General features: G+C 44.5%; 1 protein-coding gene across 5 annotated transcripts in view; it reads left to right on the forward strand.

Annotated features, from left to right (window-relative positions):
* RGS6 (regulator of G protein signaling 6) overlaps positions 1-24,507 on the forward strand; it is a 526,529-nt gene that overhangs the window by 464,556 nt on the left and 37,466 nt on the right. For 4 of the 5 annotated variants that reach the window (XM_048853871.2, XM_075129659.1, XM_048853872.2 and 1 more), the window contains 2 exons: positions 7,361-7,450; positions 19,485-19,538. In XM_048853871.2, coding sequence (XP_048709828.2) covers positions 7,361-7,450; positions 19,485-19,538 — 144 coding nt within the window. The remainder of the gene's footprint in view (positions 1-7,360; positions 7,451-19,484; positions 19,539-24,507) is intronic. The other variant, XM_048853873.2, reaches the window with a different exon arrangement.

Raw genomic sequence — 24,507 nt, forward strand, 5'->3', positions numbered from 1 at the left:
ATGGCGGGGTGGGAGGTTGAGGCAAATCGCCTGGCTGCTGGTTACACGCAGCCAGACACCAGGATGGTTAGAAGAGCACAGGAGGGTGCGGTACGCATCAGAGAAGCTTTGAAAACCAGTTTCATGACTGGCCAGGCTACGGTGTGAAAGTTCTGTTTGTTTCTCCTTGATGAAACCCCCCGCCCCTTGGTTCACTCTACTTCCCTGTAAGCTAACCACCCTCCCCTCCTCCCTTCAATCACCGCTTGCAGAGGCAATAAAGTCATTGTTGCTTCACATTCATGCATTCTTTATTCATTCATCACACAAATAGTGGGATGACTACCAAGGTAGCCCAGGAGGGGTGGTGGAGGAGGGAAGGAAAATGCCACACAGCACTTTAAAAGTTTACAACTTTAAAATTTATTGAATGCCAGCCTTCTTTTTTTTGGGCAATCCTCTGTGGCGGAGTGGCTGGTTGGCCGGTGGCCCCCCCACCGCGTTCTTGGGCGTCTGGATGTGGAGGCTATGGAACTTGGGGAGGAGGGTGGTTGGTTACACAGGGGCTGTAGTGGCAGTCTGTGCTCCAGCTGCCTTTGCTGCAGCTCAACCATACACTGGAGCATACTGATTTGGTCCTCCAGCAGCCTCAGCATTGAATCCTGCCTCCTCTCATCATGCTGCCGCCACATTTGAGCTTCAGCCCTGTCTTCAGCCCGCCACTTACTCTCTTCAGCCCGCCACCTCTCCTCCCGGTCATTTTGTGCTTTCCTGCACTCTGACATTATTTGCCTCCACGCATTCGTCTGTGCTCTGTCAGTGTGGGAGGACAGCATGAGCTCAGAGAACATTTCATCTCAAGTGCGTTTTTTTTTCTTTCTAAGCTTCACTAGCCTCTGGGAAGGAGAAGATTCTGTGAGCATTGAAACACATGCAGCTGGTGGAGAAAAAAAAAGGGACAGCGGTATTTAAAAAAACACATTTTATAAAACAGTGGCTACACTCTTCAGGGTAAACCTTGCTGTTAACATTACATACATAGCACATGTGCTTTCATTACAAGGTCGCATTTTGCCTCCCCCCACCGCGTGGCTACCCCCTCAACCCTCCTCCCTCCCTGTGGCTAACAGCGGGGAACATTTCTGTTTAGCCACAGGCAAACAGCCCAGCAGGAACGGGCACCTCTGAGTGTCCCCTGAAGAAAAGCACTCTATTTCAACCAGGTGACCATGAATTATATCTCACTCTCCTGAGGATAACACAGAGAGATAAAGAATGGATGTTGTTTGAATGCCAGCAAACATACACTGCAATGCTTTGTTGTACAATGATTCCCAAGTACGTGTTACTGGCCTGGAGTGGTAAAGTGTCCTACCATGAAGGACGCAATAAGGCTGCCCTCCCCAGAAACCTTTTGCAAAGGCTTTGGGAGTACATCCAGGAGAGCCGCGAATGCCAGGGCAAAGTAATCCTTTCACATGCTTGCTTTTAAACCATGTATAGTATTTTAAAAGGTACACTCACCGGAGGTCCCTTCTCCGCCTGCTGGGTCCAGGAGGCAGCCTTGGGTGGGTTCGGGGGGTACTGGCTCCAGGTCCAGGGTGAGAAACAGTTCCTGACTGTCGGGAAAACCGGTTTCTCCGCTTGCTTGCTGTGAGCTATCTACAACCTCATCATCATCATCATCTTCTTCGTCCCCAAAACCTGCTTCCGTATTGCCTCCATCTCCATTGAAGGAGTCAAACAACACGGCTGGGGTCGTGGTGGCTGAACCCCCTAAAATGGCCTGCAGCTCATCATAGAAGCGGCATGTTTGGGGCTCTGACCCGGAGCGGCCGTTCGCCTCTCTGGTTTTCTGGTAGGCTTGCCTCAGCTCCTTCAGTTTCACGCGGCACTGCTTCGGGTCCCTGTTATGGCCTCTGTCCTTCATGCCCTGGGAGATTTTGACAAAGGTTTTGGCATTTCGAAAACTGGAACGGAGTTCTGATAGCACAGATTCCTCTCCCCATACAGCGATCAGATCCCTTACCTCCCATTCGGTCCATGCTGGAGCTCTTTTGCGATTCTGGGACTCCATCATGGTCACCTCTGCTGATGAGCTCTGCATGGTCACCTGCAGCTTGCCACGCTGGCCAAACAGGAAATGAGATTCAAAAGTTCGCGGTTCTTTTCCTGTCTACCTGGCCAGTGCATCTGAGTTGAGAGTGCTGTCCAGAGCGGTCACAATGGAGCACTCTGGGATAGCTCCCGGAGGCCAATACCGTCGAATTGTGTCCACAGTACCCCAAATTCGAGCCGGCAAGGCCGATTTAAGCGCTAATGCACTTGTCAGGGGTGGAGTAAGGAAATCGATTTTAAGAGCCCTTTAAGTCGAAATAAAGGGCTTCATCGTGTGGACGGGTGCAGGTTTACATCGATTTAATGCTGCTAAATTCGACCTAAAGTCCTAGTGTAGACCAAGGCTTAAGAAGGAAAAATAAAGCACAAATACAAAATGGGAACTAACTGGCTAGGCGTTATTACTGCAGGAAAGGAGGGGTTATAGTGAATCACAAATTGACTATGAGTCAACTGTGATGCAACTGCAAAAAAGGCAAATAACATTCTGGGCTATATTAACAGGAGTGTCATTTGTAAGACACGGGAGGTTATTGTTCTGCTCGACTCCAGGCCTGACCTGGAGTACTGTGTCCAATTCTGGGTGCCAGACTTTAAGAAAGATGTGAACAAATTGGAGGTAGTCCAGAGGAAAGCAATAGAAATGACAAAAGCTTTAGAAAACTTGACCTATATGGAAAGGTATAAAAAAAATGGGCAGGCGTAGTCCTGAGAAAGGAAGGTTGTTTGGGACCTGTTAACAGTCTTCAGATAAGTTAAGGTCTGTCTTCAAGAGGACTGTGATTAACATTAAGTTCTGCATGTCCATTGAAGGTAGGACAAGAAGTAATGGGCTTAATATACAGCAAGGGAGACTCAGTTTAGATATTAGGAAAAACTTTCTAACTATAAGGGTAGTTAGGGACTGAAATAGGTTACCAAGGAAGTTGTGGATTCACAACATTAGAGGTTTTTATGAACAAGTTAAACAAGCATCTATCAGGGAAGGTTTAGGTATACTTGGTCCTGCGGGCATGGACTAGATGACCTACATTTCAATGCAATATCATGCACCTCGTCCACTGTGATTGGATGGTGGCACTCTTATGTGACAGAAACAACGTAAGACTGTGGTTTGGTGAGTTGAGCCTCTGAGAGAAGGCCCTAGACAGAGCCAATGGGATGGATAATAAGAGCCAGCCCCCTGGCCTGTTCTTGAAAAATGCTCTTTTCCTCTTACTCTAGAGTTGTAAAAGTAGGATGCTCCCTTCACTGATGTTTAAAAGTCATTTATGAGATTTATATTATAGGCTTATTTTTTAGACCATTACGTAGAGGGGTGTTGTCTTAAGGTTAGTGCACGGGACTGAGGTTTTGTTAGTTTCATTGTGATTGCTAACGCTGAGGGGCAGTACCTAAGGATTGCTAGGGGACTTGTTGCTATTCCTAAAATAAAATGTCTCTTCCTTCTTCTGAACAACAGTGCAAGGCAGAACATAACTTTTCCATGGCACTCCTTGAGTAAGAGTAATGGGCAATTCCAGCAAACTGCCCAACCTTCTCCTGATGAAATAGGCTCTACTGTCCAGAGTTGCAACTGAGCCGTTGTGGATCGCATAAGTAGTGTGTTTGCTTTACATAGTCACTGTGCTGATTGCAGCTAACTCGTTGATTTGGGATACATGCTCTGTAAAATGCAATATTCTTCCAATGTTCCAACTGGAAAGCCCTGAATTTCCTGTCAGCAGCACCATGTAGATAAGTATGTCTTGGAATGTGCATGTCTGTAGAGGGCATTGCACTTTCGCATCCCTAAAAATGTCTGTAGAGAAAGATTATAGCCTCCCAACAGGTTATTCATCCTCTCAGCCACACAGTAAAGAAGAGAAACACATGCAGCTGCTCTGTAGGTTAGGAAATGGGATCACAGTAGGTAGTAATGATAGCCCAGAACAAGGAATGAATTAAAGTCATATGTACAATGGGACTCGCCTATTTGCCCTATATGAGAGTAGAGCAGCTAAATTCCCACATACCCCACTGTCAATCTGTCTTTCCCCCAATATTTATTTTTTGAATTTGCTTGTTTTTCTGTGTATTTCAGAAATTGTGAGGTGCTAGACACTGTAATTACAAGTCATCTCAATGGGCTGCAGGTTCCCTAGATTCTAACATGACAGTTGTATCAACAATACATTGGTGACTATTAATGGAGGGTATCAAAGACCAGTATAGACTTAGCCAGTTATTAGAATCCACCATCCAGTGGCTGGATTTGTTGTGTATGCACATTATTGCAGCCACAATTCAAACTGGAACCTTTGTGGTCCATTCTCAGCAGCTCTTCAAGTGAGTCAGTGGGAGCTATGCTGAGCAGGTGTAAGCTGGAAGACACTCTGCAGCCCCTGCAAAACATGAACAGCTGGTTCAGATGTCCAGTGAATGTTTCAGAAAAGCTATGTTATTAAATGATCAGCATATCCGTCATGTCATCAGTCATGAGTTTAAGAAAACCCTTGAACACTTATAACTGAAGAACAAGATTTTGCTTTTGGAAGCTATTTCCCATGCTCAACCACCTTTCCTCATTAATGTTCAAAGTTTAGGAATAATTATCAACAATTCCATAATGTCAGTGCCCTGCAGAGGAACAGTTGCAATATCATTGTTTGCTGGTTCCAAGGTGTGGAAACCCAGAGAGAATGTTCAGTAAAAATTACATGAATATATCTACATTAGAGCTTTGGGTGTGATTCTGCCTTGTCTTTCCTGGGAGGGACACAGTCAAGGTGTCAGCTCACTGTTTCTTTAATCTCAAGATCTGATGAATCATTGTTTTGTTCTCCCAGCCTCCGCTGTAAAGTCCCTACTCTTTCTAACAAAGAACAAATACAGGCTGTTGTCTTGGCTTGGAGGAGGACAGTTTGCCCTTGTTACAGTACAGGTGCAACAGCTTTACTGTGAACTGACCTGGTTTGGTACATCTCTCTCTAACCTGCAAACATCTAGTGCCATCTGTCTGTATGTCTCTGCGGCTATGAGGACTGAAAATATTTTTACCCCAGGAGGATCATTTCCTTTTGACAGCAAGCCTCAGGATCTGAATGCAGGTTTCTCCATTATGTACTAGATCCCAGACATCAGCACTCACTAAAGGCACCACCTGAGGCAATGATTCTTGGAATATGGGATTGGGCCATGCAGAAATTGTCAGGTCCTCGGACAGTATAGGCCACTATGTTTTTTCCCCCCATTAAGTGGCATCCAAACCCCTGCACCAATAATGTATTACAGCACATTTTTTGTGCTCAGGCCCCCCTGTAGCCTTCTCCAAGGCTAGAATATTCTTCATAACTATGCTAAAAAGTGATGAAATCTACACTTTCCTCCACCCACTCCTCAGAGGCCATAATCTCTACTGTGCTCCCAGCATGTCCTCAGAGGCAGGGAATCTCATCTCCGTGATAGGCCCAGTCCCTACACAGACACTGATCCTCTATGACACTCCAGACACACTTACTCTCTAGAGACCAGGAATGTCACCTCCATCAATGCCTCCAAATATTCCCAACCTACAGAGGGAATTATCTCTACAATGCTCCTGGTCTGAGGGCAGGGGAAAGCTTGTGTGTGTTTTGACATAGTTTGATTTCTTGCCCATTGTGAAATACTCGTTGCTGGGCATGGAGTTAGTGATATAAGAGGAAATTAACTTGAGCCAGTCATCATCCAGCTGAATTTAATACAGTCGAGTTCTACAATCTTACTGAAATACTGTGAGAGTTAATAAATAATGTCACATGCACACAAGAAAAATATAAGGCTTTTAATGACCAAACTCATGACATATACTTTATTTTTTTCCCTCTAGTTGGCTATGAGTTTGGCTCTCTATGTTCAATGCTAAACAACTAGAGCAAATATTCCATGGCTGCTGGAGAGGGGAAGTCAAATCTCATGGCCGTATTGGTAGTGGGAAATAAAGCTACCCTCCCACTTTGCTTGTGTTTACGTCTTTTGAGATTCTCTTTCTTAAGGATGCAGTAGGACAGAAAGACTTTGGCTTTGCTGTAAACAGGCTTTTCTTCTGTAAAATCTTGTGCTATTCATTAGCTATAGAACATTGCAGCACTGGAGGATGATGGCATCAGAAAGTGAATAAGCAAAACTGACAAGTAAAGGTTTGCTCCAAGCCAGGTCACATCAGAGGGTAAAGATTATACTGTGTCTGAGTAAAAAGATTGCCAGCAATGCCTACCTTACAGAGAACACAGTAAAAACGTTGAATAAGGTAATACTCAGACACACACATACAATTCCAGGATTGAGCAAAAGTATATGGATGCTGGAGCGTTGCTGGGTTGCAACCAACTCCTTCACTGGTTCTCCCTCTCTCCTAAAGGTTCATGTGCACTTAAATACTGAAGCTTTGGGGTCGGGGAAAAAGATTTCTTATGATATAAATATACACAATTTAACAGCATAAAAGAGGTTTCCACAGGCAAAGAACTAATAGGAATGTCCAGTGTTCCTGTTTTTCCTCTTGTGAATTAGATTCTCTTTTTTACTGCTATTCTCTGTCTTTACTCAATCAAGTATATTTAGGTTTGATTTTGTTGTGTTTGGCATGAGGGTTATTAAGAGTTCACAGGGGAAGTAGAAAAATAACTGAGTTTCTCAAGATACATTCAATTATGAATTAAAACTGAACAAGCAAGTTGATGATGTGGGGTAGGGGAGAAACAGCTGTCTGATTGCAGAGAAACTCCACCCACCAAAGCTCTGAAGCGGAGTATCAGATTGTAAGTATGACATCCTCAGAGTAAACTCTTAATGGTTGTTCGAACCTTGATGATAGGACATTAAGGGACAGATTCTTTCACGCTTATTCTCATGTAAGTAGTACAACACTCCTTCAGTAGTCTTTTTTATTTCAATAGCACTAGATGGCAGAATCTGGTCATAATATAGTAGTTTCTGAGAGCCTTGGGCTTTACAAAATCAACCCTTTTTTAGGCTGCAGATTAATACATGCAAGCTCTTTGGGGCAGGGACCATCTTTGGGTGGGGTGTACAGTGCCTAGCATAATAGAGTTCTCCAGGACGTGGGCTCCTGGGCACTGCCACAATACAAATGATAAATTATTATAATTAGGACTTTGCCCCCTCTTTCTAATTGTCTCTCTCTCTCTCTCTCCCTTTCATTGGACTGTTTTGAATCCCTCTGATTTCTGAATGGCATTTGGTAACAATTCTCAAACTTTCCTTTCCTACTGCCTTACAGGAGCACATTTACAAGCTGATGAAGAGTGACAGCTATGCACGTTTCCTCCGTTCTAACACGTACCAAGACTTATTTCTGGCGAAGAAGAAGGTATCTTTTGGGAAGGACATGCTTGCATCTCTTAGCACCTTTTGATTCTCACCTGCTGCTTGCTGCTAGTGTGAAAATGGGAATATTGTTTCATTTACTTTTTTTGTTTTTGAGAACATTTGTTTCCTTCACCTGAAGGCCTAGGGTATGGCATCCCTATATAGAGCTTTGGCAACCATGGCAGGGGAAAGGTAGAATGGCCAGCCAGTCAAAACACAGAATATGGAAAAATGCTCAGATTACACTGGTGTCTTCCAAACTCAATGCAGGCAATTAGAAGTCCACTGTCTCCTCTTCATGACAAAGATGATATCTTGTATCAGAATTAGACCCCATAAATGTGTTCATTTACTAGTCAGGGTAACAAGATTGGGGAGATGGTACAGTATCCTAGATGTAACCATGTGATCTTCCTTTGGGATGCCTTACCTGGGGACCTCCCTGTAATGTCTTACCCCCTCCTCCTTTTCCCAGCTCTTTGCTCCCCGAAAATGTTTGCTTTTTATTTTAAACAAGAAATAATTGTAACCCAGAGAGAAATCAAGAACTTCAGCCATGTTCTTCACCAAAGACCTGGGCCTCAGTTCTTTTCATCCCCTGGGTGTCAGCACGTCCACTGCCAGCAACATATTTTCTGCCAGGAATTCCCCACTCAGAGTAGCAAAGGATGGATTCTGTAGGATTAAGTCAGCTCTTATCCAGACAGTTCTATTCAGGCAAGGGGGGTTGGAAGGTAAGATACTTACCTCTGCATTTGTGGCTGTGTTTAAATGCTTTCTGTACCTCCGAGCTTGCTCCAGTACTCTGCAAGAGAGAGCGAGAATGTGTTTGTGTCCACACACCTACCTTTGTATGACCCACTTACAAAACACTAGATACAATTACTTCCAGCTACTGCAGCCTAAGCTTGTGGTTTTCCATCACCATACTCTCTGCTGTTTCTCCACTGCATTCTCAATGGGCTGTCAAATTACAATTTATTGGCACAACTCAATGAAATCCCATTGACTTTTTACATGCTCATTGTTATTATGGATCCTTAAAATGCATATCGTGACATAATGAGCCAAACTTTACTCTCCATTGTGCCTAGCATTCGCTTCAGTTGGATTGCAGTGGTGTGACTGAGGACATAAACTGGCCCTGTGTTTTAAAACCAGCTGGTTTTAGACGAGTACAGACCAGAAGAAGAAATACAAAGTCCTAGCTGACATTTGAAATTTTAGTTGCTCTTTAAACCTGGGTCAGAATTCAGAGGTTGAGGGAAAGAAAGAGGTGCAGTTAAAACTCTTGAACACCATGTGATGATGTAAAAGAAATTAAAAACCTTTGCTGTCTTATCCCTACGGAAGTCCCTGTATGTTCTCCCTCTCAAGTTCTCCCTTTCAAAACATTAGGACCTGATGGTTCATGTGTTAATACAAAGGGAAGTTCTCCTCCCAGCTCCAGTTTTGAATGAAAGATTTCTTTGGAATCATTGTTTGCTGTCAGATCAAGTGCTAGACCCGTCAGCATGACTTTAACGATTCTCATGCCACCAGAGGAACAGATTTCAGTGTCATGCTAACACTGCAGTGGAAATAAGAATCTAGTTTATTTTAGAAAGAGCTGTGAGTACTCAAGTAAACATATCCAAGCAAAAAAAAAACAGTGGCAAAAATCATGTAGATGTGGCATTCACCAATTTAACATATGGTGGGGGGAAATTAAAGTTACTTCAGAAGCTGTAAAGCACATCTTACTTTGTTCAGCTAGTAGACGTACCCCTGATTGCACAAAGATGGTGACTGAAAGAAAATGAAGTTTCCATATGCTGACCTACCTGGTAGATCCTTAGTAGTTTTATAGCAGATTTGAGAGAGTCCTTTAAGGCTTCTTGAGGCAGCCTGGAATGTGGACTGGGGGTAAAGGAAGAACAGTGGGATACCAGAGCCTTTCAATATTGAGGATTTCAGTTTAAATCCCAAGAGTAAAAATTTGGCTTTATTGAAGTCAGTGGGAGTTTTGCCATTGACTTCAATGGGGCCAGGATTTCACCCCAAAAGTTGGAATCCTTGTCGGGAATACCTCCCAAGTGTCCCTCATTTCAAGGGACAGCTCGCATTCCAAACCTGTGATGTGCCTTCGCTTTTCTTGTTCACTATTAATTATGGCAGAAATGCAGAATCATGGAACTGAGATTACAGAAAGTTATTTATACTGAGGAAGTGAATCCCACTGCATTTTAAGTTTCTTGTATGAATGTATTTTTGTGTCCCCCTCATTTTGGGTCATTGCCATACATTGCATCCCATATATGGGCCATGTGGCAAAAGTACAGGATTGGGAATCATGAGATCTGTGTTTGTTCCCTGGCTTTTCCACTAATTTTCTTGTGTGACTTTGGGTAAGTCACTTAATCTCTCTATGCCTTATACTCCCCATTCTGTAAAATGCAGGTAATAATTCTGACCTGTGTAGCAGAGATGTTGTGAGTCTTAATTAACATCTGTAAAAATGTCTGGCATATTTTTAGATCCTCAGGTCCAAATCTCTATATTGTATGCACTGTGTAAGTGCAAAGTATCATTTTTCCATCACAAAATAACTGCACATGTGAGAGTTTCTGATCCAGGGTCTGGAAGTGGAATGAGCAAGAGGGGCTTGTGGGCCAGGATTCAAATACATTGGCAGAGTTATGAGGAGGAGAGGGGAAAATGAATATACTTTACACAGACTCATGGATATACAGATGGTGGACATGGGCCATGTATAGACTAGGAGTTCCTTATTCATTCATGATGGAGTTTTTCTTCTTTCCTACTGTTGTCATTGTTATATGTACCACAATATGATGGCCTAGAGCCTGCAAATCCATGGTATACTACTTGGAGTGCAAGACTTGGCTCCAGCAGGGGTGTGTTTGGAGGCTACATGTAGGAACAAGGAAGATTAAGGGCTAGATGTAGGTCTCTGCATTGCACAGAAGTAGGTCACCCTTGCATGCCTGCCTGCCTCCTTACTCTGAAAAGGGCAGGGTGAAAAAGGGGAAGGATGTGAGCAGTGCATCCATGTATCTGAGGAGAAAAGGCCTTTAGCCTAGTAAGCATGCAGATGAGCAACTTAGCTATGTGTTTGTCTGTGGGCCTCACTCCTGCTTCTAAGTAGGACTCATTAAGTTGCTGTCAGCAGCTGTCTCACCGATGCAGGATTGGGTTCTGCTGCACTCCTTCGCCTACCCATTGCGTTTTACTTCTTGTGCATACGCACAACATGCCACACCTGTGCTGTGCAAGACCAAACATCAGTTTGCCCATATTTCTATTGATACATACATTATCACATTTTATAGTGGGCAATAACCACCATCCCTTCCCCTCAGGAGCCAAAAAATGGCCATGTCCTTGGATGACAGTGAGCTTTATGCAAGAGAAGAAATGCCTGTTACATTTAGGCCTTGAAAAACCTCCTCAGCCACTCACCGAGGGCAAATAGCGATTTTGACAGGGTGTGTTGGCTGAGGAGGGCTAGATATTCATTGGCTCCTGCTCTGAGGAGAAGGAAAAAAGCAGAGCAGCTCAAGCCCTGGTGCTCCTTCAACAGGAGGGGTCATTCTAAGAACCTAGATAAATAGGAGGGAGGGAGTGGAGGGGCCCTGAGACTGCTAGTCTCGTTCAGGAGATGGGGCAGTAAGGACAGTGGCTGATGCACCGACGTTCTTCTGAGAGTGGAACGTTTGTGTAAAATGAACAGCAAGCAGCAAGAGCCATTCTCACCAAAAAGGAGGGGCAGGGGGGCCTTTGAGCCACCGTCTTCTAAGAGAAGGAGAGGGGAGGGTTGGAGAGGGCCGAGCTGCAGATGAGGGGCTGAGAGCTATCTGAGCCCCAGGAGGGGTAGAACAGTGGAGGAGCTCTGCAAATAGGTGGGAGTGGGATCTATCATCAGTTTACTGGGGAGGGAGAGCTGATGCGCCAATGTAAATAAAATGTGCTTGGTTTAGGAGGGTAGGGTAGTTGTTTTTCTCCCGTAACAAGAACACATCGGGCCATATTCCATATTGCCCTGTGCTAGTGCGTGCAAAGTAGGTGTAAATTGCCACCCCTCTGATCTAGCAATGTTTTCCACTCATTCTGCGCTGGTATCAATGACTACGTGAGGTGCAGGGTAATTGATAACCTGACTCTTAGTCCACAGGTGAGTGAGTATCAAGGGAATTTTTCAAGCCTTGCTTATAATTATGCCTAGTAAAATATTGTTCCTTTTGAAATACATGAATCTCATGCTTCTGAAACACAAAAGCCTTGAGGAGAAATTAGTAACAGGTGGACCTACAGTGTAGAATACTGAGCTCTTAGAACTCGTTCATGCTCTCCTTCAGTCAATGGCAAAACTTTCATTGGTTCCAGCACGAGCACAACTGGGACCTTAGTATACATATCAGAAAGAGAAGAGAACTCAAAAGTCATATTAGCATTCATGGGAGGAGTCTCCATTGCAAACAAGTTTTCTTTGAAAACCAGTCTCATGCTCTCTCACCTTCTCTGTCTCCTTATCGCGTCTGCCAAGCTAACTTCAGCACCTTTCCATCCCCTTCTCAATCCCTTCAGAGGAAGTGTGACTGACTTCACTCTTAGCGATAGAGCTTTATTTGAGTGCCATAAGAATGCTAAGAGATTTCCTACTAATCATGTTGTTAATCATTTGTAGTTGGTTTTCTAATGTCTACACTGCCCTGTACTAACAGACTCTTTACTCAAAAGAACTAAAATCGGAACAGTTTGATAAATAATTAACCAATAGAAAAAAGACAGAGAGAGCTGCAGTAAATGGTTAGTGATACAGCCCATCATATTCTGGATTTTTTCTACACCTAGTTGGGCTCAGCTGTTTTTAATAAAAGCTTTTTAAAATTTTAAAAAATCTGTATCCTACTGTTAGCTTGTACTGTAGCTATGTCTGTTTACTGTTGATGAGGGTAAGTTTTCTTTTTCCACGTTTGAGGACTGCTTGAACAAGCTTGTGTGTTTGTACGAGCATCGTTGTCATACTTCAACACATTTTGGTGCACTTCCTATGCTTTACCTGACATATTCAAACAACATACAGAGATCCTTACTCTTTATTTTTCTGAATTCTTACTACTTTATTTTTCAGTTTCCTTCCTCCACTTTGCAAGGCAGCCTCAAGCACCTTTGGTTTGAGCTGGACTAAGGCAGGCAAGCGGTTACCTCAATAACACATAGCCAGTCACACATTTTGTAGACAAGCAGGCAGGAAATGCTGGAGAGCAATACAGCCAGCACAAATGTGCGCTCCTGCTGAAACTGTGCATGTCAGCTGCTTGGCTTGCAGCCAGGTTTGAGTGCTTTTTATTTTAATAGAAAAATGTAACGCTTTGATCAACAACTTGATACTCTGGTGACTGGTGTTCTGTAGATACCGTAGACAGTTAGATTTAAACTCAGGGCTATTGCGTTAATACAGTTCACCGTAAGTGTGTCATATGTTGGAGCTGGGAGTGTTTGCAAGGCAGGTTTCAATATAGGACCTTAGCAGGGCTAAATTTTCAGATGGTAGTTCCCAGTGAACCCTTTCAGTAAAACTTATATGCTACAGCTTGTCAGTTGATACAAAATTTCAGTGCCCCAAACTGAATCCTTGTGGTCCATTTACACCACCCACTCCAGTTTCCCTACAATAGTGTTCCAGACATTCCTGATTCTTCAGTTGCAGAATTTGCCAGAGAATTGAACCTTTGCTACCAAAAGGAGCTCCAGAGTCTAACTTTTCAAAAACAGCCACGTTTCTAGCTCTCCTGGTGGTGAGCAGCAGCAGCGAGGCAGCAGTGCAGAAGTTCAGATCGGGGCAGCTGGCCAGCAGCAGCTGCTGGCCATGGGTGTTCATGTTGTATGCAGTGCAGGAGGACTGTTTTTTTTAATCCTGCTCCCATCCCATCCCGCAATACCCACTTCCACTCCCACTCACTCCCACGTTGTTTCCTGAATTTTTACCATGCTTCTGCTATTAAGACAGTGGGCCCTACGGCATCTGTGGGATCCCAGTCCCACGTCAGGGCTCTAAAATTGTCCTAGCAATGGCTGGACATGTTGTTCTCAGGATGTCTCTCCACTAGCACCCACCCACTTTTCCTGCACCCCCAAGCAATGGGATGGGAACCCCCAACCCTCCCAACTCATCCGTGCGGAGGGAATGGAGTCCTCATGCACCTCCACAGGGGCTGAGCAGCCCCTGCATCTCCTTTTCCCCACCCAAAGGGATTAGAAAACTCTAACCCTCCATGCATCGTCATGCAAAGGGGATGGGCCGCCCCGTCAGCCCCCATCGCCACCCTTACTTCTGCGCGGCTGCTGGTGGTCATGCTGCCTTCAGCGGAGAGCCCTGCAGCAGGACTGGGGCCCCACAGGTGCTGGGGGTGGGATAAAAATTCAAGAAACAGTGCGGGAGCAGGTGGGAGTGGGTGCACTGAGGGGCAGTACAGGAGCAGGATTAAAAACAGAGCCCTCCCGTGCTGCCAACAACAGGAACAGCCCGGCCAGCAGCCGCCACTTTCCAACCAGCCGGCTCTGACGTTCTGTGCTGCTGCTGGTGGCGGCAACGCCACCTTTAAAGCTTGGTGGCCGGAGAGCAGCAGCTGCTGACTGGGATCCATACGCCTCCCCGAATACAGAAGTTAAACTATGCCTATGTTTGCTAGAATAATTGTATCGGGGACAACACTCTCCAGGGCTTGTGCATCGTATTGCATTGTGCTATCCCTTTTACAGACTCTCTTTTTTCTGTTTTCATAGGTATATATGACCCTATCTCAGATGGGGGTACGTGGTAGACTACTTTATTTGGAAAGGGGTACGCAGCCTAAAAAGTTTGAAAACCACTGGCCTAGACATTACATTTCATTGTCAAAATTGTGCCGTTAAAGCACTGGGCATTGCTGAGGATGAGGCAAAGCTGCATCACTTCAGTGGGAGGTCAAGAAGCAGGGATGTAGCCATGGGTGGGCCTGAGTGGGCTGGAGCCCACCCACTCAGCATCTAGGCCCACCCAAATCTGAGTAGGGGTGTAGAGCATCACATGGGCACCTGAAATCTAGGGCGGAGCTATGCGCCCGCCCTTCAGAAATCTACACTCCGGCAGCTCTGCCTTGCCATTTTCTGAGTCGCCCCATGAGCGTGCCCAGCTCGGCAGGTGAAGGCCTGTGTCTGGGGGCACCAGGGCTAGGAAGGGGGCATAGTGTCGGGGGAGAAGCTGAGCTGGCACGGTCTGTCATTGCCTGTCCACCCAGGGGTGAAAGGAACTTAAAGGACTTACCAGTACTCTGGAGTCCTGCTCTGGGGGGGCGTGGCCTCGACCGGAAGAGGCGGGGCCTTTAAATACCCAGGCCCTTTAATCAAGATTTAAAGGCCCCAGGGCTCTGGCTGTGGCTGGTACCCCTGGGGCCTTTAAATCACCCCCGGAGCTCCCAGCTGCCTCTGCAGCTGGGAGCCCCAGGGCTCAGGGGTGATTTAAAGGCCCCCCGCCGCTACCCCAGGGCTTCGGCAGCGGGACTCAGGGGGGTGCTTTAAAGAGCCCGAGGCTTCCCAAAGCAGCTGGAGACCCTGGCCATTTAAATCACCGCCAGAGCCCTGCCACCGCTACCCCAGGGCTCCGGCAGCAGGGCTTGGGCGGTGTTTTAAAGGGCCCGGGGCTCCCCACAGCAGCCAGAGCCGCGGGACCTTTGTAGCACCACTGGAGCCCAGACACCACTACCTCAGGGGCTCCGGCAGCACTTTAAAGGGTCTGGGGCTCCGGCCGCTGTGGGGTACTTGCTCTCGCCTGTATGCCGTACCGGACCGTACTGGCTTATTTTCACCTCTGCCTCCACCTGAAAGTCGGGGCCCACCCGAATTTCCACTCCTAGCTACACCACTGTCAAAAAGGGACAGTGCTTCTGAGAGGCCCAGTGCACAAAGGTACTGCACAGTCTATGTTGTCCTTTAGATTGATGCAGTGGTGCACTTGGCCTGATCTGTGTCAAAGGGCAGCTCCATGCCTCACTTTCTCCCTACCTCTCCCATGTGCCTCCCCTGGGGAGACATGCTTCCCTGTGAGTGCATGGAAGAAGGAGTTTCTGCCCTTCCCCGTGCACAGGGACTGCAATTGTGACTTAATCTTACACTGGCCACATATGAGTGAGTCTGGAGGCTACTTGTACTTTCCTCTCTTCCCTCCGTTCACACACTGTGGTGTGAATGTTAAACAACCCCCACAGTGCCCAATCCACACAGGGTATAGATCTGTTATGGCCCCCAGCTATGGAGTCTGGTTCTTTAGCTCCACTAGTAAAGATCTGTGCTTTCAGCTCTCGATGTCCCTGGTTCAGTCTCCAGAGTTGGTCAAGATAGTGGCTGTCACACAGTGACCAAATTATGACAGGTTCAACAGAAGTCCAACTCACAAAGATCACCAGCACAACTGGCACTAGCTGGGCATCCTGGAAGGTGTTGCTCTTTGGATAGGTAGAAGGGTTGGGAGTAATTCACAGGCATGAAGAGTTTGCTTGAGAAGCAGACATTTATTACAATAAGACTAGGACCATCGCTTACGATAACTTCTTAACTTCCTGGAGCAGGAGTCTTCTTTCTGTACTGGGCTCTTCCCAATTTTGATTTACGCTGGACCCCTTTGGGCGGGGTGAGTTTCTCTGACTCTCCAAGAGTTTACCCAATCAGAAGGAAGAGTCTGTTCATCTTCCCCACCCCTTACCTATCATTCCTTTATTTACTTTCCACGTCAGCTTTCCTGCCCCCACCAACTCTTGTACTGCGCAGAGAGGTGCTGCTGGTATGCCATATAGAAGCCACAATGAACAGCTTCCCCAGTGGTCCAGTTTGGAATTACACCTGCCATTTTAACTTATATTTGGCCAAAACCCTCAATTTAACATTGTTTTATACATGGTTCTTGAATATGAATATCAGTATAACCTGCACAATGAACACTAGTATTGAAAGCATGGCCTCATTGTTCCTCTTCTCTCCCTACTGAAATGCTGTCCTTAGTATTAAAAATCACAGTAAACGAATATATTTTTTAAAATAACACTATTTGATAGATCAGTTATACACTTTCATCATCCTAGAATCTCTAGCATTTGTGTTGGATGCCTTATGGTGGCATCTTGGCTCTTTTAAATAGTTACACAGGAGAATGTTCCGTGGTTGTCTCATGCAGACAAGGGATGTTGTTTTCTTTCAATGTCCATTTCCATTGGCCCTGCTGTCTCTGAGGACTCATCACTGACAGCTCGTTCAGTCTGGTCTTCTAGGCATTAAAGTGCTGCTCTTTGTTGGTAGAGGTAATGAATTGGCAGTATAATCTTGTAAAGACTTGGCATATATCCAGTTACAGGTGCCTTCACCAGTTCACCTGTCTTCCTTTTGGATTCTCTGTGTCTTCTCTTTGTTGTTTCTGTACTCCTTCTTTGTCATTTTGGGTTGATATTCCAGCTGAAGTCACAGCTGGTAGGTAATCACAGGCAGAAGATTCTAAAGAAGTACTTTACTTGTATCTGTTTCTCTTAGGGGTTTTATCTCATATACATGGCCCTCTCTTCTTCCCTCTTCTCCAGTATAAATTGTATCCTCCCAATATCATCATCTTTTCCCTGGCTCGCCACATTCACATAAGTTCCTTTCCAGGACTCTGTCTCCAGGGTGCAAGCACTGCTCAGAGCTTTCTGTCTGCAATCACACTACTGAATTTCTCCTGTTTTCCATAACAACTTGTCGGCCCTCTTCAGCTGTTCTCTTCATCAGTCTGCATAGTTGGTTCAGTCCTCCTCTCTGGATGGACACCAGTCAGTTGTTAATGGATCCCACTGCTGAAACCCATATGCTTCTAAGCCCCCTGCATCTGGGTAATGACTCATCACTGTCCCTAACCCTTGGTCTCTCGGGCACACTTCTGGATGGACCCTGGGTGTTTGATGCTATTCTTGGGCAGTGGAATATGTCCAATTGCTTAGACATATTCCCCCAGGATCCACCTGGCTGTGAGAGCTCTTGTTTCTTAGCTAACCCCTTCAGGGACAGATGAGCCAGGAATGCAGGCGTAATAAAGGAATTTGTTAACCATACACTTTGCTCTTAAAAAGCACACTAGGGAATTATGGATCTTTGGGGAATGGCAAACAGTCCTGAACACAACCCCCCAGGCCTGATCTCACCCTTCCTGTGAGTCCTGGGTTTGGGCAGCATCCTTAAGCTAGGTATCCCTTCTTGTCTTCTTACTTGCCTGTGGCAGTGGTCTGGCCTAGTGCTTAGAGAAGCACCCCTCTTCACCTCTGTGCTTTCTGGAGAAGTTCTAGTCTCCAGCCCGCTCCCTGGCCCCATCAGTTTCTGAGTAGACAGTCATTCAAAGTCAATGGCCCTACTGATAGAAAATCTATTGTTCCAGTAGGGAAGTTATCCAACATTGGTGGCCCTTGTTTGCTCAGTCTCAGCTTTTTAGAATTTTCCACTAGCTATCAAGTCCCTGCCACAAAATGGGTGCTTTAATCTACCCTGGAGGTTACAACACAGCATGAAGGTCACACTCCAAGAAGGAGGTTACAGTACAAAGCAGAGCTTCTGAAACAAAATGGGTTTCACAATTTGATACAGACATATCCTCAAGCTGTCACTTTTGGCATGACTATTTCCCACTTTATTCTGTACACAGTCAAACCTATCTATAGGAAATCTTGGCGATGGGACCATACAGCAATAAAATGGAGAACACCCATTTATGTTTGGAGCAATTATAATCATGCACTATGTGGTACAGACAGTCCTTCTGAATGTATTGTTCCTCAGACAATGTATCATTACTGAGAAAGTTCTGCAGACTGTTTCAACTGGGTTCCTTGAAGATGGTCAGGTGTGGTGGTATGGATGCTTTGTATCTCACTGTACTCCCCAAGTCTCTTTAAGAGTTGATTCTCAAATTCCTTATGCTCATGGATCTTTTCGGAAAATTCAGATTGAAGGACAAAGTCTCTGAGTACTTTATTGTCAAATGTTCTGCTGGATTTATTGGCTGTTGGAGAGATCTGTGTAAATATAGTGAAAGGATGTGTTCTCTACTTCCTTTTACTAATGTCTAAATGCAGCCAAACAATGGAGAAGGGTGGTGGCTGTTGTGCTCTGCCAAGGGCTTGTGATTTTTTTCTAATTATTAGGTCTTTTCCATTCAACATACTGACAAACATGCCAATAACTCATCAATTTCTTTCCTCATTAGTGGCCAAAAGAATCTCTCTTGTGCCAAATGAAATACTGTTCAGTCCTGAGGTGAGTCATGTTCCTCATGTGGTGAGGTGTATGTGTTTCAGTCTTATTACAATGAAGATTTATGACTTGTAGCATATGAATATCCCTAAGCTCTGTGTAAACCAAAACCCGGGCCAAAAACATGACCTCATCTTTCCACAGCCGTACACAGTGTACATATGCTGCCTCATACCTAGGTGGCTTCTCCTGAGAAGAGGTGAGGCACATTGAGTGATGCAGTGCGGTGAAAATCTGCTTCTACCCTCTCAATAATCAGAGGAGTTCAGGCTGTAATTCCAGTGCTATTTTTCTCCAGCACTGCATTCACTCCCCAGAACATTATAAAGTTGACATGGTTCTTCCATCTTTCTAAAATCTGGCTAGGAGCCTCCAATCAACTGTTTGGCAGATGTTAACCAGAATCAGAGGTCTCCGCACAAACAGCTACAGAAGGAAAGTTCAACAAGAAATCAATAACAACACTACACAGACCCTGTTTTGTAGCTTTGACTCAGCTATGGAGCACATTTTTAACAGAAGAGAAGAAAAAGTGTCGTTCTCCAAGGCAGCTGGTGGCTCTCATTCTTTAAGGGTTTGCTGTTTGCAAAAAAAAAAAAAAATCCAATTTTTAATTTATTTTGTTTATTTTTTTGCTTCCTTATGTTTTGCTGCTGTTTTGAAAAACTGCATTTAAGCTGAAGGTTTTTTTTCTGTATTTTTTCTCCCCACTTTTTTTCCCCTTAAAGCCAGAGAATGAGCAAGGTCGTAGAACTTCTCTAGAAAAGTTCACTCGCAGTGTGGTAAGTTCCTTATTTTTTTTTCTTTCCTCGGCATTTTACTTTTAGTTGTGGGGTGTTGGTGCTTAACTTTTTAGTTCTTTTTTAATTTTTTGGCAGCTAGCCTTTTTGCAGCTTTTCTTTTAATTCAGTCGCTCATCAAAACTGTAGCTCTTAAGAAAGGGTTGTTGGGGGGAGGGGAGCAGAATTCCATAATGTGCAATCTGGATAAAAATCACCACATCAATAGGCCAATTTTGGTTAGCGTTAAAAGGCAGGTTGTGGTTTTGCTATTTTCACACTACAATATTTGTTATGGCTTACCTTGCACATTGTAGTAGGACAGCATGGTTATAATAGCGTCATTTGTATTGTATCCATATTGATTTCTATGCATGGTTAATGATAACATATATATAAACACATATATACCCATATTGCACCTTTTATGTATCAACTGCAACAACTTCCTTGGTAGCCCAGATTTGTTGGTGGTGTTGTGAGAAGGTGATGTATGATGATGAAGATGATAGTCAGAATGTGGTTGAATCTGTAAGAAGCTACTGTTCAGTACAAGATTTTGTGAAAAGAACATGATCTTTATTACATTTTCAAACACCTGTGTAATGAAGGAATTGTACTACATGTAGATACAGTACATATGCTTGTATTTGTGTGTGTACATACATGTATGTATATTTTTATATAATACATGCGCATGCACCATATATATAAAGATAAAATATTTGGATACACAGATAGAAAAGGGGAAACTACTCAGGTAAGTGTGAGCTATAATACAATGTGTAGGCATCAAGGGGTTCTTTCTGATGCTGTCATGCTAACTATACAAGCGAAACTCAGTTGTGACATCTGATATGTCTGCAGACTCCAAAGATGTGTGTTATCTCTACTGGCAGGTTTCCTCTGTAGTGCTTTAATATAGTTAATGCATATGGGAGACATAAAAAACCCCATGTTTACAACACAATCATATACAAAATATTACTCAGCCAATCTGTGTGTGTGTGTGTGTGTGTGTATTCTAAAATTGTCAGAAAGCGAGAGAGAAGAAAACAAAAAGAAATATAGTATAGATATTTTTACACTTGGAGCCAGATTCTGCTCCCAGTTATGCTCATATATACTGAGAGTAAGTCAGTGACTTTTGTGGAGTAACTGGTTTTACAGTAGCATAATATGGTTCTGAGAGCAGAATATGGTATTTAGGATTTTGATTTCAAGATTAGTATGAAAATCTCATCTCGAAGTACTAGGGTTATGGTATAAAATATAGTCAAGGCAATCATCATAGATTGATCTATAGTTTAGGTATTGCAGTAAACTGTAAATGATGTCCTTGCATTTTATAGCTGGTATAAATTGGTTTAGCTGTACTTTAATTTCTATGGATCCAAGCCAATTTACATCACCTGAAAATCTGACCCATATGATTTTTAACCTGTCATTGTCGCTTTAAACAAAATAATTGTTCTTGTTTAAAATCTTATGAGATCAATAAGCTGTTTTAAACAACACAGGAAACTGGATTTCTGATAATATTACAGACTACTAATTTTTCCCCCTTATGCCTATCGTCATGTGATCAAAACTCTTTTGGCCTGATTTTCAGTTACACTGTTTGTGCACTAGAGACAGGGCTGAGTGGGCGGGGGAGAGATGATAGTTTTAAGCCATCTTTGTGCTCACTGTATTCAGGACCCAGGAAAGCACTGACAAGGCCTATGATGTAAATTGGAGCTATTCTAATTTATGGTCTGCTTCCCCAGGCCACTTAAGTGCCCTGGGAAACTGAGAGTAGACATAAGCGAGTGCAGCCCACCTATGTTCTAACATGTCCACAATCTGCCTCCTTTACTGTGTGTTGAGAGCACAGACAGCACCAAGCCTTTTTGTTGGTACTACATCAGCTGAGGAGGACCTCTGAACCTAGGTACTACATCAGCTAAGCAGGACCTCCCTGGGGGCTGTATCCACACCATTTAAGTCTCTTTATGTTGCCAGAAAACCATAAAACGAGCCTTAGTGTAAGTGAAAATTGGACCCTCAATATTTCTCTGTTGTGACTTATTATATGTCATAGTTCCTTGTTGTCAGGGGCTGGGAAGTGGGTGGTCTGACACAGTGGTCAGAGCAGGAGTTGGGCAATGGGAGCAAGGATCAGAACCAGAGGATGGAATCCAGAGTCAAAGCCAGGAATCAGAGCCGAAGGTCAGGACCAGAGTCGGAGGCCAGAGCTGAATTAGAGTCAGGGAGTCAAGCCAAGGGAAGAAAAGCAGGAACCAGGAAAAAGGCAGGGATGAAGTCAGGAACCAGCATCAAGGCTGGGAGTAGCAACAGCAAGCCAGGATCCACTTTGTTGCACAGACAGCGTCTTGTATCCCCTTCTGGGTTAAATAGTGTACCTGGTCCAAACAGTGGCTCCAGAGATCCTCCAACCAGGGCCTTGTGGCATGGGTGGTACTTTCAGTGGAATGTAAGGTGCTAGGGCTCCCAATATGCCAGTCCCTGGCAGGCTGTTGGGTGGAGTTGTGAATGTGGCAGCAGCCCATGGGCCCGGGTTCAGGACCTGTGGCTCCTCACACTTGTTTGATGAATATAGAGGTGTGAAAAGAGAGATTCCCAGTACTGGAGAAAAGGACAAACATTTATTTTGTTATATGGTTTCTTCAAACCACAAAATATTTTGCAGTTTTTGTCTCATGTTTTAGGTAAAAATGAAATACAAGCTTTTGTTGCTTCCAAAATGCCTTCTCGGGTGGGTGAAATGCTTTGTGGGCTCAGTCCCTAAGCTCTTAAATATAGTGTCATGTTCTGAGGTTCTTGCTATCCTGGATGATGTAGTTTAACTCCAGACCAGGTAGACTACTATCAGAAAAGACGCCATGGCACCCTACTAGCCAGACCGAAACTTGGAGCCTTCAGGGATGACAAGTGAGTAGTAAGGAAGAGCAAGACCTTATTAAGATGATTCTTTTCATCCTGAACCTTAATTTCTACAAATCCATAAAGCCAGGACTTCTCTTGGGATAGTTTTGACTCAGAAGGAGGTTCACAGATGAAATTGCGTAAAATCTTTTCTTAGTGTAAAATCTTTTCTTACTGTAAAATGTGCCAAGTTTCCCCAGAAGCCAGATACCACCATTTTCACATTAAACCCAACAGAAATGGCAACATTTTGCCCTTCAGCAGCTTTCAGAATTGTCAGAAAAACAAATGTTTCATGTTTTACTTACAAATGTTCCTGAAGCAATGATTGATATCTTTGCACAACTACACGGGGAGGGTACTCATTACTCCACGACCCTTATGTAACAAAGGGTATATTCTGCAATTGCTCCCCAGTGGAGCTCCACATTGCCACCAAAGGGAGTTCTACCTGCAGAATCAGGGCATTATATTTCATGTCCCAGCTCACTTGACCTGATAACTCACAACATGCCAGATATCCTCAGACTCCTCAACTTCTCTTATGAAATATTTGCAGCTCATATTTTCATTGTTATTTTCCTTTCTGCTTCTGAGCCTCAGGCCTCCTCCAAGCAGTCAGGAAGTAACACATGGGCAATGACATTGTCACTGTACATTGTGGCAGCATCATCAACACTGCTGTCTATTCACACCCATGCACTCTTCCGTCAAGCTCTGGCTTTACCCCAGCTGTACCACAGCCAGGGGGAACAGCAGTACAGTCTTAGTACCAAATGTCACAGCCACCTGTGCAACATTGGTGGTCCATGTATGGTCCATGTATATACTGTGGAGCAGATCTCACAGCTGTTCTCTGCACAGAATTGTCACTGATTTTACACGAGAGTTCTGTAAGTGGAGCAAATGCAAAGTTCTCTTCTAATGTAGGGTGAGTCCTTAAAAAATATATGGACAGATATACAGGTCTGATGTAAGCAACTGCAACACTTCTGCCAGGTGGAGTCGGCAGCAACAAGAGCCAGGTTCAATATCTAGGGATTCCTCTTAGCAATACAAAACAGAACTGGCTCAAGCCACACCTGGTAATCCGGAAAAATTAAGCACCACCTTTGGGTGCTTCTAAGAGGCAATACTTCCCCTGTCACAAGCACTGACTCTGTGTAGAGCAAGGAAAACTTTTAATAAATGGGGAAAAGGAATCCAGCATTAATTTGGGAAAACACCACTACCACAATTTGAAAGCAAATGACCATGAGATAGCAAACACCCCAGAGCATGCTGGGCAGTGTCCTTTGCCTCAGTTTCTCACCTTTCAGCATGAAAGTCCAACAACAAATGTTCCTTTAACATATCACTCCTCTCTCTCTCCACTGCACCCCACTCACAGTTGCTGTCCATGGTCAGTGAAGACCCACAGTTCAGAGGTACATTCATATGAGTTCACCGCCCGTCTAGGGGAAGCGGGGAAGCACCAAGCAATGCCTCAGCTACTGCACTGCGGCTGCAACTGGCTCACAGTGGTTGCCATTCACTCTGCCACCATCCCACTGCCACCGCACTCTGCTACCTCTGTCTCTCTGCTGCAACATGATGGTCTGAGGTTCCACCACTAAACCCAGTCTCAGTGATTTCAGAGGGTAGTGGGGAACCTCACTGCTAGTGCAGGCTGTGCAGTGACTTTCACTGCAACACTATTCCACACCTGGGTAAGGCTCAGCACCTGGTTATTACTGATTTCAGCGCTAGTGGTCACTGAACAAAAAAAGGACTCTCGATGGAGTCCAATCAGCTGTCTTTAAACAGTACAAAGGGGAGAGTCAAATGTTGTCCAGGGCTCCTTAGGCAGAGCCCACACCCCTATGTCAGAACACCTGTATCCACACTCTCTCCTTCACTGGGATTTGGTATCCCTAACCCCTACTTAGTGAGTGAGATTCAGTTTAGGGGGAATTCCTCATTCAGGGCAGGCTAAGTACAGTTCTGCTATCCTTTTTTCATACACTAAGGTTAACATTTCATTACCACTGCACGCAATACTGAA

This window comes from Caretta caretta, chromosome 6 (assembly GCF_965140235.1).
Source record: "Caretta caretta isolate rCarCar2 chromosome 6, rCarCar1.hap1, whole genome shotgun sequence".
In the NCBI taxonomy this organism is placed as follows: Eukaryota; Metazoa; Chordata; order Testudines; family Cheloniidae; genus Caretta; species Caretta caretta.